Source organism: Sitodiplosis mosellana, unplaced genomic scaffold (genome assembly GCF_009176505.1).
Source record: "Sitodiplosis mosellana isolate CC-2019 unplaced genomic scaffold, AAFC_SMos_1.0 Smas_scaffold_6170, whole genome shotgun sequence".
In the NCBI taxonomy this organism is placed as follows: domain Eukaryota; kingdom Metazoa; phylum Arthropoda; class Insecta; order Diptera; family Cecidomyiidae; genus Sitodiplosis; species Sitodiplosis mosellana.
Genome location: NW_022601411.1, coordinates 635,782 through 653,716, shown reverse-complemented (window position 1 = coordinate 653,716; position 17,935 = coordinate 635,782). Strand labels below are relative to the sequence as shown.

The following is a 17,935-nucleotide window of genomic DNA, read 5'->3' as shown; positions in this document are numbered from 1 at the left end:
GGAAATGTGAGCAGAAATGTCAAAAAAAGGCAAAAATGATTTCTGCCTTTGTACATGCCCAACAAGCAGCGTATATAACAACATTTTGCTTATCAATTGTTTGTATTTTGATTGGGAACCTCGACACAACGACATGGCCATTACCAGTCAATCTCGCCTTGCCTTTTAATTCAAATACTCTCTTGGGATGGTACGCGGTCTATTTTATTTATTTGAATATGGAATTTACGTACGGCTCTTCAATGATTCCCGCTACATCGTTATTTGTGAGCTCCTGCATTTACATCTGTGCAATTTATGATCATTTTGACCTGCTAATCCATTCGACCAGCGAAGATGTTGCAAAAATTGAGAACGAAAACAATCCACGCAAAATCTGTGAATTGGTTTGGGAGCTTCGTAAGAAACTATGCCAATCGATTGATAATCACAATAAAATATATGAGTGAGTAATAATTGTTCATGAAATAGTGTCATATTCAAATGAATCATTTTCAAAGGGTTTTCAACTTAGTGGCGGATATTAACAGCCTTGCAATTTTTGCACTTCTACCGGTTAATGCGGTTTACTTCGCAACGATTTTGTATACGACCGAAAATGTAAGATTGGAACGTTTCAATTCTATTTTGCTTGAATAATTCCAGAGCGATGGCGATTGAATAATGAGTAATGATGAAGGTTTTCCTTGTAATTCTAGGCCGAATTTGATGCAGTCGCATTGGTTTTCAACCTCATGTGCGTAGTTTGTGCCACGTATTGGCAATCTTTCTATTGCATCTTTGCGAATATGGTCACTGATAAAATCGCAGATATTGGCTTTTCGGCTTACGATTCGGAATGGTACGCTTTTCCATTGAAGCTTCAGAAATACAACATCGTGATGATTGCACGCTCCCAGGAGCAAATTAATTTTACTGGATTGAACTTGATGTATTGTACATTGGAATATTTTGGCAAGGTAAAAGTTTGTAGAGTTTCTTTAGTATTAACTTTTCACATTCAATACTATTAACCAGCGCATACCGTAACTTAGCTAAGTTAATCTTAGCAACATCCAAGTCTTAGGTCCAAGCTCCGCTTTTTCTCCCCTTTTTTCGTTTAATATCAACACATAGCAAGAAAAACTAAGGGTTAGATTTAAGACTTGGGTCGATCTTAAAGCTGAGAACTTAGATTTAAATTTATCCAAGCTTAGCTAAGCCGGTATGCCCGGCAGTTAACTTTCTGTATTCATTCCTAAAATTCCTTTCCCAAAATTTCCTTTTTCAGCTGATGTATGCATCTTGGTCGTACTACATTAATTTTCGCAATTTATCTAAACTATGAAAGGCATCCTACAACATAGTATGTATGTATGGAAATATGGACATAGGCACGATAATCAATGATTTCTAATATTTTAATGCTACTTCGGTAGATACAATTGGACGTTTCCAACAACCGATTCATTTTACTGGATTGAACTTGATGTATTGCACATTGGAATATTTTGGTAAAGTAGGAGTGGGCAATAAGCGAATAATATTTTTTATTAATATTTATTGATGCAACAATTATTCACAGTTAACAAAATAAATGTATGAAAATGTAAAAAAAAAAAATAAAAATACATAAATCACATTATTTATAATTTCCACACCCAATCGTCGCTTTTTATTGATGCATGTTTCTCGAGGACGTCATTAAAATTTAAAACTTGTATAAACTACCTAACTTGATAAATTTGAAATATAGGGTACCTACTTGAGTTTTTGCTTTAAAATTTCTGTGCTGAAGATTAAATCGATCAAGTTTAGTTTAGTTTTTGATCATCTTGGGCACAGTGGCTATTAAATGACAAAAGATTATCCAGAATAGCGCCAAGGATTTGGTTGATTTTTATTTAGGATATCTGCTAATTCGTGACATTGAACATGAACATGCATTTGACTCATATAGCTCCTTAAATTAGTTTAAGTTAATGCTAAATAAAAAGAATTACATTTGTGATTCCAAAATCAAAAGTGATTAAGGTGTCGCTTTTCGAAAAAATCTCTAAAAATTCCATTTCACACGGACGGGAAAATGTTTCCAAAATATGTTTTCTTTAAACTAGACTAGTTCTGAAAATTAGTTTTTGTTGTCCACTTGCTATACTTTCCCTATTTAAATTCTCTCCTTAAATGAGCTTGTCGACATGAAGTTTTTCACATCGAACGCAATGCAATCACTATCTTAAATTGGCTGTCAATCAATTGGTTTCGATTTGTTTCCTCCATAATTCAACAGGAAAATATCGATCTGTTATTTTACCCACACGCAACCATATGTATCATTAGCTGATGATTTTACTGACCTCAATTGTTGCGCATTTTATGTGCTCGTGTTCGAAATGGATGCATTCGATAGACCAAAATCATAGCTCATTCAACACAATCAAATGCACGATTATTTTTGCATAACATCACATTTTTGACTTCGATGTGTATAACATTGTTGTGATTGCATACACACCGCATTAAAATGAATAAAAAGTCAATGCCTGAAACGAGCTAATCGCTTGCATAATATGGATTGAAGGAGTGATTGGAAAACGGATGTATGTTAAACAGAAAATGTGCGCAAACATGGCGTTCTGTGTGCGGATGTGTATTAACTACATTTCATTTATAAATGGCAAATACTTGACCCTTTAATGCATTAATTTTTCCCAGGGATGGGAGTACTGGTACTTGGTTGATTTTTGACCATAGATAATAAAAAAAATTTCATAATCCTGGATTCCTCACAGTTAAGTTAGGAAATGCGATTGACATAAATCAGAGAACAATCAAATCCATTGTTTAAAAGTGTCAAAAATATGTCTAATTTTGAAAGGAAATAATTTATTTTGTCAAATTCACGTTTTTGCGCACATTTTTGTCTATAACTCAGAAATCGCTTGATGTAGACGAATAGTGCAAAAGACGAAAAAAACCGACGTACGGTTTACGTTATATTGGCATTCAAATGTTGCCCGTCTAAATGCAGTTGCATGCATTAGAGGGTTAAATGCATAACGAGTCGCCGGTTGCAATTAACGGAATGGTAGTATTGTTATTTTGCAGCGCATTTAAATGGTTTGCATCACTGACGTTAACAAAAAAGGATTATTACACTGTGTGAGTGAGTGTGTTGCTATAGGCGCTGAAATCAATGCCAAGCTTCTTGATGGAAGAACACCGTTTCACTGGTCAGCTTCGAATGATAATTTTCCTGAATTCACAAACTTAAAATCACAAACATTCTTTTCACTTTGATTCAATTAATAGGTACATGGTGCCGACATGGATGCAGAGCCTTGACGGAAACACATCACTACAACAAGCAGCTATGTACAATGTACATGGTAATTATTTGAATCTTGCTTTTACTAAATAGCAAAAATATGCTCAGAACAGCCAATTTTCGGGCTGTGTAGCCGCTAACACCATTTATTGGTTGCATTAATATGTATATGTACAATGTATACATTGTATTGTAACTAACATTGCCTGTTGAAAACTAGATAACAGTATGTGTTGGACCAAAATCAGCACAATGCGATCCTACGTCAAAAAATATTCGTTCACCGGAGGAATCTCGGTTTGCTTTAAATTTCTCCTAACATTGTACAATGTATAGTCATTTCCATTAATATCTGTTACGAAGAAATGTCAAAGCAAACAATACGAAACATACCCTTGGATGTTATGTATCAATGGAGACGAACAAATGAATTTTCATTACAGATGTCGCTACATCAAGTGAAAAAGTCATTGAATTTGTAAGGAAAAGTGAAGTGCTTTGGCTCAAAAAGGCCTACTTTTTATTCCAAAATGTTCATTTCAAAAATGCACTATGTCGGAAGACATGCGATAGTTGACGTCGAACTATTCAGTGAACAATTCCCGTGCGTGTTCGGATTCTATCAATTTGGGATATTAAGTCCCTGAAACTGCTTTAGGCGAAAAAGTCATTGGCTTTGAGAGAAAAAGTGGAGACTTTGGCACAGAAAGACCTACTTGATCGCATTGCTTCTTCTAGATGTTCATGCATTTTAAACTCATAAACACCGCGGAATTGCTGTCAAGTTGTGCTTAGAATTTGGTCGAAGAAGAAATGATTTTTGCTAGGGGTTGCATGCAACTTGAAATTCATCTAAAATTTCAATATTTCTCTCTTTTTTCTCACATTCTCAGGGATTCACCAAAATCCCTATTATTTCAAAATATTTCAACATTCACCTTGGAAATTATGTTCTGGAAGTGGGTTTTGGTGGATCTTCAGGATGGATCAGACTGGGTTTGACAATACCCTGGTCTATCCTGAGGATCCACTTCCAAACCAGGAGCGGTTTTGAACAATCCTGAGGATCCACCAAAATCCACTTCCAGAATTTTTAGATTCAAAAAATTCTTAGATATTCCCAGTTTATAAATAAAAAGAAGCAATATCTATAGTTTACACATAAAATGGTTATATTTCCAGCTATTCAGTAAAATCTTCGGCCTTCGAGTTTGCGTGGAACCCTTAAGATTTTTGAATCCAAAAACATTGCTTCATGTTTTTTTCATAGCTGAGCGAAATCTGTGGTTTTCAATATTCAAACCGTCTCTATATTCTCAGGAGTGCGTCCCGAAATATGTCAAATGAGTTTTACATCACAGATATTAACCCTCTAATGCATACAACCGCCTCTAGACGGGCAACACCTGTAGAACGTAAACCGTACATCGGATGACATTGCTTCAAAAAGAATTTTTATTCGTCAATGTTCTCTCTTTATTTTTGTTCTTGGCAATATTTGTCTATGTATTGTTATTGTAAAGTTATAAACAAAAATGTGTGCAAAAACAACAATTTGACAAAATAAATTATTCGAACTCGAAATTAGACAAATTTTTGACACTTTTAAACAATGGATTTGATTGTTCTCTGATTTATGTCAATCGCATTTCCTGACTGAACCATGAGGAATCTAGGATTATGAATATTTTTTTAAATATCTATGGCCAAAAATCAATCAAGTACCAGTACTCCCAGCCCTGGGAAAAATTAATGCATTAGAGGGTTAATGGAAATGAGTATACATTAGCAAAATGTTGTTTTGTTTATAGTGAAGACTCGGCAAGGAATAAAGCACATATAGTTCGAAACCAATCCACATCAAACATTTGAATAATTCGACTTACAAATAACATGCGCTAATCTACTTGGAAGCTGAAACTTTAACATAAACACGTTCAAACCCGTCTAAAGTTCATTTTGTTAATTATTCAAAATCCATTTGTTTCTTTCGGTAACGGAAAACATGACTGCAAGAAAAAAACTCAGAAATAAAAGTAAAAATTCTTCCCCCTTTCAGTTTTATTTTTATTTCTATTTAATTTCGTTTGGTTCTATTCAAAAACGGAGTCTAAATCTAAATTGTTGCTAACTAATTGAATTATTTGTATTCAAAAATATTAAATAATTTTGAACGCTTGCATTGAAAGTCTTTCAATCGTATTACATTTCAAGTTCAATTTGTGTGTAATACCTAATAAATGATTATTATTTTGGAAAAGTGATTTCAAACTCAGCTATCCTTTCAATAAATCTACGGAATGTTACTTTTTCAAACGGTGAACTGTTTTCATGTGTCGATCGGCATGACTTTTCTGGAAAAAGCTTGCTGCACACAATTTGCATCGAATCCGCTCTCCGGTGTGATCTTTTCGCATATGATACATCAACATTTGTTTGGAACGAGAATGCTCTTTGCACAAATGGCATTGGTATTGACGAAAGCCACAGCTAACTTCATGAACCTCTTTTACATCCTCAGTTGCGTATCCTCCGAAGCACTTGGAACATTGGAATGGGAATCGATCGCTGTGTGCTGATGACAAATGCTGATTTAATGTAATCTGTTGGACGAACTGTTTGCTGCAAATTTCACATTCAATCGATCTTTTTGCTCCGTGTTTTGATTGCATGTGCCACTCCAACGAACGCTTGTGAACAGTTTTGTAATAACACTGATTACATGCGAAAAGACTTTGTTGACAGCGCATTTCGTGTGATTGCTTATTGTCTGGAGTGGCAAATCGTCGACAACATTTCGAACAAGCATTCGGCGGTCCATCGATGTGAGACATTGAATGTTGTTGAAGATAAGCATTGCTTGTAAACGACTTGAAACAGATTGAGCGCTCGAACGGCTTATACCCGGTGTGTGTCCGCATATGTCTTTTCAAATGTGATTTGTTGATCGTTCTATATCCACAAGTGTCGCATTCAAATTGCTGGGGACTACATAGCTTTTCGTGATCGATGTTGTCTGATTCTTCTTCGAATCTTTTATAACATTTTGAACAACGAAATTGAGGCTTTGAGTCATGCGTTTTCTTATGACGGTTCAGGATACTTTTCTGTGCAAAGGACTTCGAGCAAACGTCACACTGAAACGGCTTTTCTCCAGTGTGAATTCGCAAGTGTATTTTGAGGTTAGAGTTCTTACTTGCCAAATGATTGCACACATGGCATTTGTGCTTCTTTTGCTTTTTGGCCGCTTGATTCCTGGGAATCGTTTGTTTATTCCGTCTTTTGGAGCTTCCATTCCATTTCTTTTCGCTCCCAAGTGGTTTCGGTTGTTGCACATCGATTGTGTCACCAATTAGCTCTTCGTTGTCATCATCATTGACAGCGTTGTCATTCGATCGCTCACATGATGCCGGGTCCTTTCCTTTGCCCGTCTCTTCTTCTTCTTCTTCGCATTTGATTATTTCATCCTTCACCTCATCGAAGTCATACGCAAAGTCGATCGGTCCTTCGTAATTCACACGATATCTTCCATAATCTCGTGGCCGTGGAATGTTCATGACATCGTCACCGTCATTCGGCTCACCCTTAATCACCGGCTCTTGCTTGACTTCAACCTTTGCACAATTTGACTTGCGCTTACTGCGTCGACCAGAAGCACCTTTGAATGGGTTCATTTTCTGTTGGATTCAGGAGAAATATAGACAAACAAATCAAACATCTGTAAATGAATCGCTTCAATGCACACCACGTGTTTATCGCGTGTGTGGCCAAGAAAAAGTCAACACCAAATCTACAAATCTGTTTTATGCTCTTTTTGATAAATTTTATGAATTCGAATCGACATGTTACTTTTATAATAGAATCACGAAATTCTGGGCCAAAAATTGGAATGAATTTCAAAACATATTCAACACTTACGTCGGTCGATGCCTTTTTTTCTGCTGAAAATTCAATTGATTTTGTTTGCGTATCGTCTTTCAGGATGTCTGCTTCACTCGGTGACTCACTGAACAATGGCGAACTCAGCATATCCTACGTCATTGATATTGCGATGCAAACGCTTGCTATTCGCGTTGGTGACATTTCGTTAAGTTGACAACGTCGCCACATGCACACACTTCATGTCAATTGGTAGCTCTCTTTTGAGCAACTTCGGACTCCGATTCAAAAATGCCCGTTGAATTCATTCGAAATGTTCATTTTACAAATCCAAATTGTTGTTGGACACATTTCGCTCGGAATTATGATCATTTCGCCATCGAATTGAAAATTCGCGATGCAATGTTCAATGGGGGGTAAGCTATACACATTGAAGTAAAGAAATTCTTAATTCGACCGCCAATATTCCTCGTCACTTGTACAAAGTGAATGAATTTGGTAATACTTATCTTGTCATTGACAACAGAACAGGAAGAATGGTCAAAGATCTCAAGCAATGTGAATTCGAAAGGATTGATCGTTCACATTCCTGGACAAATACAGTTAAGCAAAATCAAATTGATGAATTCATTATTCGTTTATGCTGCAAAAGGATGCAGATCGAATTAATTCCGTGGCTTGTAAAATTACGTGAAATGACACAGAATCACTCAAAATCACTCGTTCATCTGTCGAGTATCGTTATCTAATCAGCAATGATTTGAAAGAGAGTCACGTTCGAAGATCGTGTTTCTGTTTGCAATCCAAAATGCAGATGTGTGAGGCTTTTCTGAAGAAGACACAGCAAGAAATGAAGTGTGCAGCAATGATGAACGAATAATATTTAGAAATCAATTGAAATGAAAGAATATTTATATTGAAAATTGGGGGAAACATCGTGCTTTGAAACTGAAACATTATCATAAAAACATACAAACCCAATTAGAATGCGGAGTTGATTTTGCCAATACAAAACATCTTCAAACCATTTTTGTTTCGTTAGCCAAGAGAATTGCTGCAAAAAGAAAGCTCCGAAATAAATGTCAACATTTTTCCGTTTTTTATTTCCAATTTAATTTATTTACGTTTTGTTTCATTCACAAATGGAGCTTAAATCTTAAGCGGCACTGATGGATTGTTTGCAATTAATAAAATCTTAAATGTTATTTGGAAATGATTGCAACTGAAAGTTTCTTCGGTGAATTGAGTTATGAGTTCAATTAAAAGTTAGTGTTCAGACTTGACTACATTTTAATAAATCTACGGAATGGGTGACTTATTTCTTCGTCGAACGGTGAACTTTAATCATGTGTTTATCTGCATCACCTTTCCAGGCAAAGCTTGCTGCACACACTTTGCATTGAATCCGCTCTCCGGTGTGATCTTTTCGCATGTGTGCCTTCAACATGTGTTTTTCTCGCCGATACTTTTTGCACAAATGGCATTGATACCGACGCCAGCCACAGCTATCTTCATGAACCTCTTTTGTTTCTGCGGTCGCGTATCCTCCGAAGCACTTGGAGCATTGGAATGAGAATTGTTCGCTGTGTGTTGATGACAAATGCTGATTTAATTGAATCTGTGTGACGAATTGTTTTCCGCAAATTTGACATTCGATCGATCTTTTTGCTCCGTGTTTTCCTTGCATGTGTAGCTTCAATGAACGCTTGAGAACAGTTTTGTAATGACACTGATTGCATGCAAGAAGACTTAGTTGGCAGTGCGTTTCATGTGATTGCTTCTCTTGGAGAGTGGCAAATCGTCGACCACATTTGGAACAAGCATTTGGCAGTTCAACTTTGTGAGTCATCAAATGTCTTTGAAGTTCAGAATTGGATGTAAACGACTTGAAACAAATTGAGCACTCGAACCTCTTTTCCCCTGTATGAGTGCGCATATGTCTTTCTAAATTCGGTTTTTTTATTGTCAGATATCCGCAAGTGTTGCATTCGAATTGCTGGGGACTGCAGAGCCTTTCATGATCCATTTTAGCTGATTCTTTTCCAAACCCTTGATAACATTTTGAACAACGAAACTGAGGCTTTGGGCCATGCGTTTTCTTATGACGGTTCAAAACATGCTTATGAGCAAAGGACTTCGAACAAAGATCACACTGAAACGGCTTTTCTCCAGAGTGAGTTCGCAAGTGTCTTTTGAGGTTAGACTTCTTACTTGCCAAATGATTGCACACATGACATTTGTGCTTCTTTTGCTTTTTGGCCACTTGATTCCTGGGAATCGTTCTTTTGCTCTGGCTTTTCCATGTCTTATTTCGCTTTTTTCCGTTGCCGGTTGGTTTTGGTGGTTGCACAACATCCAAAGGCTCTTCGTTGTCATCATCATTGGCGTCGGCGCTTTCATTCGATCGTTCACATGGCGTCGAGTCTTTTTCTTTGTCCGTCTCTTTTTCTTCACATTTGAATTCATCTTTGAGCTGATCGAAGTCATTGCCAAAGTCGATCGGCTCTTCGTAATTCGCACGATACCTTCCCTCAACTCTCGGCCGTGGTATGTTCATGACAGCATCGCCTTCGTTTGGCTCTTTCTTAATACCAGGCTCTTGTTTGACTTTAACCATTCCGGACTTTGACTTGCGCTCGCTGCGTCTACCAGAAACACCTTTGAATGGGTTCATTTCCTATTGTATTCAAGGGAGATATTAATAATCAAAATTTACCAAATGAACTAACTCAATGCAAACGACGTGTTTGTCGCGTGTGTGGCTAAGAAAAAGTACCTACTAAAAATGCACAGTCGTATCTTGGGCTTTTTTCGATTATTTTTATTAAAATACTTTTTATTTTGTTTTTTCCACTTGATAATTTCGATATTCTGAGCTGAACATTGAAATAAATGAAAAATATTCAACACTTACGTCCGTCGATGCCTTTTTTTCTGTTGAATGTGAAAATGATTTTTTTCGCGTGTCGTCTTTCAAGATGTCTACCTCACTGTGTAACTCAATGAATATTATCGCAAGCTCAGCACCACAACCAGCGGCATCATTGCTGCGATTCACACACACTCTTTCATTTCTATTGGTGACTTTTATCACACTTGTGTCAATCAGTAGCTCTCTTTTGAGCAACTTTGTAGTCCGATTCAAAAATGTCAGTTAAATTCACGTGAAATTGCATTTCACAAATCCAAATTTTGTTGAACACATTCGAATCGGAATTATGATAATTTTGTTATTCGAATTAAAAATTCGCGATGTCTGAGTAATGTTCAATGAGCAACAGATATTAAAGTAGAGAAATTCTTGATTGAACCCCCAATATTCAACGTCATTTGTACGAAGTGAATGAATTACTAACAAATTTTGTGTCATTGACAACGATACGGAATGGATGATCTGATTGATGAATGAACTATATTGTGGATTTTTTTTGGCATTTTCCACATCACGTCCATCTCAAGTAAAAATTCACATTAAAAAAATCGCGAAAAACGCGAAAAAAACGCGAAATTTGGTGTACAGTCGTGGTTTACCTTGTTTTTCGCGGAACTGATAAGAGATAACGACCTAGCGTCTTATAAAAATTTATAGCGCATGAGGTCCTTTACAACTTAGCTCTAGACAATTATCAGTTATCTCTTATCAGTTTCGTGGAAAACGCGAAAATTGATAAGCAAAAAAACCTTGCTATATGCGCGTGTTTTTGATTTGCGCCTAACTGATAAGAGATAAGACATAGCAGTCTTGAGCAAAATTATAGGAGACTTTGAGTACTACAACTTTGCCGGAGACACCAAGCCTCTATCTCTTATCAGCTTCGCGAAAATCGCGACTGACCGCGGACCATTACTCATTTTCAGTAGATTCGTCCATTTTGGAAGCTATTCAAAAGCATTCAGAAGTGCTCCGACAGATTCAGAAGATTTTCAGATTCATTAATGGTTTCTGTTGGCAATTCAGTAGCAAAATTCACGCTCGGTTACCATACAGAGAGTGGACACTAGACAATGAGATCTCGGCGTCGAGTGCAAAGCAATTTCGGTGTCAATTTGTATGCTTATCGCTCGCTCTCTTTCAAACAATATTGGACACTTTTTTGCTCTAACGTGCCAGGAAATCGAATTGGAGTGTGTACACAATACACACACTGATTGTCGTCCAGAATTCAGCGTGGCCTATACATTTGTGAGCGTCAACGAGTGTTACATACATACACTACACACTCTAAATATATGCCACACTCATTGTCGCTCACAAATGTATGGGTCACACTAATTTCTGAACGACAATCAGTGTGAGCATAACTACAGCATAGCGATTTTATTAGTGTGAATTTTTACTTGAGATGTACTAAATACTTTTGGCAAGGAACAAGTTCATTTGACATTAACACCGCACGATCCAACGTGAAAGTGAGATACTGAATCACATGTGATCATAAAATATGCGCCGACGGGCAACGGAGTTGATCGTTGACATTCGTGGAAAATACACTTGAGCAAAATCAAATTGAATCAAGGCTAATGAAATTGAATTTATGGAAAAGTATGCAAATCGAATTATTATCATTATTTATTTCACCGTCTAATCACAGACAGAATTAATCCTGTGACTTGTAAAACTATTTGAAATGACATTGAACCATTCTGAATCATTCATTTATCTGTCGAATATCATAAACAATGTCTTGAAGAAGAGTCAAGCTAGAAGATCGTGTTTCTTGTGGCAATGCAAAGAGTAGATGTGTGAGATTTGTCTGAAGAAGATACAGGGAGAAATGAAGTGTGCAGCAATGATAAAATTGTCAAATGTGCATGCCTCGCTATCGCGAATGTGATAAATTCATTTCGTTGAGCATTCGTGTTATAAAAGTATGATTGGACTGAATCGTATTGCATTTTCTTGCATTCTTCACATCGAATCAAATGCTTATTGGAAGGAACACGCTTGTTCGAGATGAACGTCGAACGATCGAATGTGAGAGTGATATGCATACATAAATTACATATGAGGATGAATTATATGTCGACTTGCAGCTGACTTATTCGCTGACATTCCCGAAAAATGCTACAGTCCAACTAAAATGGAATTACGGCCAATGAAATGGATTTTCATATGAATCCAAGCTAAAAAAAAGTATGCAAATCGAATTAATTCTGTGGCTTGTACATACATGATAACCCTTCATCACGAATTGAACAAAAAAGTACCCTGAAAGTAAATTCATATCATCACTGTGCAGTTGTGCACTCCAACATCACATACACTAAATTCCTTTGGTGCACACGTATAGCTGTTGTTTTGTTTCATTCCATCTGAATAAATACAAAATTGGTGTGTTGGGCAAAAGCCGTTTTCGAAAATGATTATTCATTTATTGTGCGACGTTTCGCTCTTATTGGGAACATCATCAGGCTGGAGAACAAAAATGAACACAAGAAACAATGAGTAAGTGTTAAAACAATTGACAACAGCCGAAAATAACCAAATTACGAACCAGGTACATCTGAATATAAAATAAAAAAAATGAAAAAAAAATGTTTTCGAACGTATTCCATTTTTTCTATAAATTTCCACAAATTGTATCAGCTACACGTATCTTTCAAAGGAATTTCGTTATTGAGCTTCATTTAGTGTCTGAATATGATAACACTATGCAACAGTAAAAAACAACCACAGAAAATGAAACTCATTTCCAATGTTTTTTGCTCCCACTTAATCCAAATGTGGTCTTAGTTTGTCCTGGCACGTCTAGTTTCCAAGATACGTTCATTGCGGTTTCCGTATCAGATTTGAATTAAGTGGGCCAAAAAAACCTTAGAAATGAGTCTCCTCTTCTTGGGGGAGTTTCGTTTTCAAAATTTGTCGCATAGTGTTATTCGACCTCAGTTCATAAATTCCATTACTGCAGAATACCACAATTCATCAATTATACGTTGCATGGTACGTGTCAGCTAATGGTGTATGAATGGTATAAAATAGGCAGCACCGCATAGGGAAGACCAAACGAATTCAAATGATCTTCTAAAGAAGTACAAGACGGTTCTCTACTCTCATTGTGCAAGAGATTAAAACTCTATTTCGTTGGCAAATTAAAATGAATCTACTACACGGTTGGTTATCGGTGCTATTTATCGTTGAATTTTCGGTAAGTTTTTTCTATTCCTTTATCGTTTTCACTTTTATCCAATAAAAAATGATATTTCTGTAGAACTGAAAGTTAACACGAAATTTCTCTTTCTAGGAACTTCAAGGAAAACGTAAGAAAAATTTTGTTTTCGTACACGCTTTTTATGATTCGAAAAGATTTTTTCAGACTTTTATAATATTCAATTCGAAATTTCAACTTTTTTCTAATGAACAGATGGCTTTTTCTCGCAAGCTCTTCTTAAGGGCGAAGTGATTGAAAACATGTCACAGGCAAAGTTTGTAGCTGGAATTCTTACCCCCTCAAGTAAGTCTGCTTTAGAATAATTTTCATTTTTTTTTTCGTGTGAATTTTTGTCCGAAAAACTCAAATATTCTATCAATTTTGCTAGGGGCTGACCACGTTTTAGAAAATTGAAAATAATATTAGATTTTAGAAAAAAAAATCGAAAAATTATATTATTCACAACATCACAACTGTGACATTTTTCGAACTTTCTCCAGAAACGATTCACTGCAAATGATAACTTTCAATTGAACGCATGAGAACATTCTTGACCTGCGAAAAAAAGTTCGTTCCGAAATGCCTCATACATTCGTATAGCAACAAAAGAGACTCAAGAAAAAAAGTGAGCATAAAAGTGTCCCATGATTATGGGGCACTTTTATTCTCACTTTATTCATGGGACTCTTTTATGCAATACAAATGTATGAGGCGTTTTAGTTGTGCATTTTGACTTGAGGCTTTTTAATGATAATTTTGATAACAAGGAATGCGAATTTCGATGTGGCGATAGCACCAATGGATTGGGCACAATAAATACTGTATCAAATTGGAAAAAAAATTTTTTGCACATAAGTGTGAGCGAAATAGCATAAGTTTTCGACGCTCGAGTTTTTTTCCATATAGGCCAATGCAATTGAATATAATATTATTAAATATTTACGCATAAAAATATCTCGAAAACGGCTGGGTAAATCGGCAAAACGGACCGTGATGTCACTCCCTAAAGGGAGTGTATACACCCGACTGGTTTGATGGCCTAGAATACAAATCCGGTGGAATTTCGGCTGATCCATGGATTCTCTGGATTTGGCCAGATTCCAGTGCTTCCTTTTTTATGTGCATCTGTAAACACATTCTACCTATGTTTTGTTATGAAAGAAATTGAAGTGCTAGAATCAGGTCGAATCCTGAGAATCCATGGATCAGCCCAAATTCCACCGGATTTGTATTCTAGGCCGTCAAACCAGCCGGGTGTTTACACTCCCTTTGGGAGTGACATCACGGTCCGTTTTGCCGATTAACCCAGCCGTTTTCGAGATATTTCCATGTGTACATTTGGCCATAGAAGCCAATGCAATACCAGCGGCGCTCCGAGGTTTTCATACAAACTTCTCATGTTGACGATCGCAATACAGCCGTAAATCGAAAAAAAATTAAAAAAATTTGTTTTCCAATTTGATACAGTATTTATTGTGCCCAATCCATTGGTGCTATCGCCACATCGAAATTCGCATTCCTTGTTATCAAAATTATCATAAAAAAGCCTCAAGTCAAAATGCACAACCAAAACGCCACATACATTTGTATTGCATAAAAGAGTCCCATGAATAAAGTGAGAATAAAAGTGCCCCATAATCATGGGACACTTTTATGCTCACTTTTTTCTTGAGTCTCTTTTGTTGCTATACGAATGTATGAGGCATTTCGGAACGAACTTTTTTTCGCAGGTCAAGAATATTCTCATGCGTTCAATTATGCGTTGTCAGTTTACTGTCAGAAAATTCATCACATTGTGGTGGTCAAAAGTATCGTTCATAGTGGATTATAGATTTAGTCAAATATTTGAGTTAACATACAGATGATATTGAAACGAATTTTGTTGTTTTATGAAAAATTCGCGGTTTCCCCCTAGCAATTTTGTGTGTGTGTGTGTTCATTTTTTCTTCAAATATTATTGCTTGTACTGAGAATGAAATGAATTTATTACGAAATATTTACATGAATACAAAGACCATCCAAATGATGCCAATAGAATAATGATGAGTAGGTGTACCGCATTTATTCTGTCGAAAACGGAAATTATCACGAATGCCCATTGTGTGTATGACGCTCCATATGTTTATGTGGTAGCTGGTACAAAAGTTGTATCGGCTGCAAACCAGAAAATTAAAATCAAAGTCGAAAAAGAGAATATTGCATATCACCGTCATTATAGTCATTTAATTTTTGGTGCATTTGATATTGCCAAAATTACATTGGAAACGCCGTTAGAATTCAGCGATACCGTTGGCAGGATCGAACTCGTGGATGAGGATTACAAATTGAATGACCCATCAGAAGTGGTCACTGCCTATGGATATGGTGTGTTGAACAACATCGGACCATTGATATTGAGGCGTTGCGATGCAAACTATATATCTGTTGTCGAACGAGTCAACACATTTAATCCAAGTCAGACTTTGTACTTTAAAACTGGTGAAGCTAAAAATGATGGCGAAATTATAACACCTGGCGATTCGGGTGGACCAGTCGTTTCAAAAACAAATGGCAAAATCGTGGGCATAATAACGGGGTATAGAAGTAAATAATAAAAATCTTATTACTTATTACTTACATGGTGCGGCTGTTGACACTATATTTTCCTATATTTCGAATTGGCGCGCTGTGTAGTTCCGATTTGAAATGTTAAATTACATTGATGTGCCCTTTGAAATGGGGGGCGCTCGCGTCGCCTCAAATGACTTCGACGTTCAACAGCCGCCACACGATTACTTATTACCGATTTTTCGGTATGCAACATGTCAGATATTGTCAGACGACATAATCTTGAAGAAAAATAAATGCGTTTGACGACATTTGACATGTTTTTTGTATGAAACTTTTCTTCCTAATTATAAGTAATAAGATGGCGGTAATAGTTATTACCGGTCTTATTACAAGTAATAAGTAATAACGAAAATAATAAATATTACCGATTTTTACTTCTATACAATGGGTATAAACGGAACAGAAGGTGGTCGCGGATCGTTCCTTCCAATTACTCTATTCCTTGATTTTATTCATGACCCAAAGGTATCCAATCACAATGCCCATATTCTCAACAACGCAAACCAAATAATTTTTTACATTAATTTCAGAGCGTGAAACTAATTCCACCTCCGCTTACACCTAACGAAGCTAAATTTTTAGCCGATATAACGGTACCTGGAAGTAAGTGTGATTTTTCAAGATTCATAAACATAAATATTCATTCTGAGATGTTTTTTTATTATAGAATTTCTTACTGGTTACAAAGACGATTATGCCGATTCTGACGAAGGTGTTCAACTATTATTTAATGCAATCATTTTGTCAAAAACGGAGATTTTGACCTGTGCGCATAGTGTGCTCGGCGCCCCATATGTCTACGTAATCGTTAATAAACTATCAAGAAATGCGACAAGACTTAAAGTCACTGAAGACCAGATAGAAATTCATGAGAAATACACATTTTCTGGATTCGCATTTAACATTGCCAAGATTACACTGGAAGAACCGTTGGAGTTCAACGATAACGTCGGCAGCATCGATTTGGTAGACAAAGATTACAAAATGAATGACCCGTCCGAAATGGTCACTGTTTATGGTAATATGGTATTGGATGGAATAAAGAGAACGAGACGTTATGATACAAAGTATTTGGATGGCGCCAAATGCAAACCGAAAGTGAACCGCGTATTTGATGCAAAGCATTTGATGTGTTACACTTCCGATGAAAGCATGGGAGCTCTCTCTACGTTTGGAGGTCCAATGATTTCGAAAAAGAATAACAAACTCGTGGGCATGACCATAAATCGTTTACCTGATCAGTTAGTTATTTTTCAACCGATTGCACCGTTGCTTGATTGGATCCGGAAGCCAAGGGTAAAACGTAATCAAAGAAAAAGAATATCGGCCGGAAAAAAAGAGGTTTAGGCGCCTGAATACCGTCTCTTTTTTTGCCCCTGTCATTTGATATTCAACAAAAGAACCGAATAAATTCGATAATTTGTGAAAAACGCATTTTATTTTTCATTCGCCCATGCGCAGTTATGTGATTATCTGAAATAATTGCGATATATATTACAACGAGGTTTTAATACAAACTTTCCATGTAGATGGCCGCCACACAGGCAAAAATCGAGAAAAAAGTGTAAAAAAATGTGAAAACTATGATTTCGAATCATACAATCGACACCCATAGAACGAATGAACAACTTATGAGCTCTTTATCCATAAGTCAGACGGAATTTTTTTTTGAGAAAAAACCGACAAATAAAGCTGCGAGCAATGTGTCACTTTTGCTACTCAGCATTGAGCGGAAAAGACATTTTTGCATTTTTCTCGCTACTGAAAATGGATAACGATTAGGTGTCTTTGGCATTGTTGTAGAAAATAAAAAGAACTACAGATAAGTATAAACATAACAATATATTAATGATTCACAAAATTCAAAAAGGACTAATGAAAACTAAATACAATGTTAACAGCACAAGCAACCATACATATCTGATGAGTACACACACAAGGCCGCGTTCCGATAGAACTCGTACCACTCTTGGACTCAAAAGCATTTACC

At 36.4% G+C, this 17,935-nt stretch overlaps 4 protein-coding genes across 4 annotated transcripts; 2 read left to right on the top strand and 2 right to left on the bottom strand.

Moving 5' to 3' along the window:
- Nucleotides 1–5,610: 5,610 nt before the first annotated feature.
- Nucleotides 5,611–8,225, bottom strand: LOC129575913 (zinc finger protein OZF-like). Its single transcript, XM_055460150.1, has 2 exons — nt 7,226–8,225; nt 5,611–6,984 (listed from the first exon to the last, which is right to left on the bottom strand). The coding sequence occupies exons 1-2, from the start codon at nt 7,334–7,336 to the stop codon at nt 5,611–5,613; spliced, it is 1,485 nt and encodes a 494-aa protein (XP_055316125.1). The 5' UTR covers nt 7,337–8,225.
- A 276-nt stretch (nt 8,226–8,501) lies between these two features.
- Nucleotides 8,502–12,181, bottom strand: LOC129575876 (zinc finger protein OZF-like). The gene is made up of 2 exons (XM_055460037.1): nt 10,101–12,181; nt 8,502–9,863 (listed from the first exon to the last, which is right to left on the bottom strand). Exon 2 carries the CDS (start codon nt 9,858–9,860, stop codon nt 8,502–8,504), a length of 1,359 nt encoding a protein of 452 aa, XP_055316012.1. The 5' UTR covers nt 9,861–9,863; nt 10,101–12,181.
- Nucleotides 12,182–13,207: 1,026 nt separating this feature from the next.
- Nucleotides 13,208–15,926, top strand: LOC129575912 (mite allergen Der p 3-like). The gene is made up of 4 exons (XM_055460149.1): nt 13,208–13,332; nt 13,429–13,444; nt 13,549–13,638; nt 15,349–15,926. The coding sequence occupies exons 1-4, from the start codon at nt 13,282–13,284 to the stop codon at nt 15,924–15,926; spliced, it is 735 nt and encodes a 244-aa protein (XP_055316124.1). The 5' UTR covers nt 13,208–13,281.
- A 403-nt stretch (nt 15,927–16,329) lies between these two features.
- Nucleotides 16,330–17,355, top strand: LOC129575911 (coagulation factor X-like). Its single transcript, XM_055460148.1, has 3 exons — nt 16,330–16,410; nt 16,476–16,548; nt 16,613–17,355. Exons 1-3 carry the CDS (start codon nt 16,330–16,332, stop codon nt 17,290–17,292), a joined length of 834 nt encoding a protein of 277 aa, XP_055316123.1. The 3' UTR covers nt 17,293–17,355.
- The last annotated feature ends 580 nt before the right edge of the window (nt 17,356–17,935 follow it).

Coding starts and splice junctions, on each gene's coding strand:
- LOC129575876 (XM_055460037.1), bottom strand. CDS start 9,860: ATGAACCCATTCAAAGGTGTTTCTGGTAGACGCAGCGAGCGCAAGTCA.
- LOC129575912 (XM_055460149.1), top strand. CDS start 13,282: ATGAATCTACTACACGGTTGGTTATCGGTGCTATTTATCGTTGAATTT. Junction 13,639..15,348: donor TGGAATTCTTACCCCCTCAA/GTAAGTCTGCTT, acceptor ATGAATACAAAG/ACCATCCAAATGATGCCAAT.
- LOC129575911 (XM_055460148.1), top strand. CDS start 16,330: ATGGGTATAAACGGAACAGAAGGTGGTCGCGGATCGTTCCTTCCAATT. Junction 16,411..16,475: donor ATTTTATTCATGACCCAAAG/GTATCCAATCAC, acceptor CATTAATTTCAG/AGCGTGAAACTAATTCCACC. Junction 16,549..16,612: donor CGATATAACGGTACCTGGAA/GTAAGTGTGATT, acceptor TTTTTATTATAG/AATTTCTTACTGGTTACAAA.
- LOC129575913 (XM_055460150.1), bottom strand. CDS start 7,336: ATGCTGAGTTCGCCATTGTTCAGTGAGTCACCGAGTGAAGCAGACATC. Junction 6,985..7,225: donor AAAAAAAGGCATCGACCGAC/GTAAGTGTTGAA, acceptor TGAATCCAACAG/AAAATGAACCCATTCAAAGG.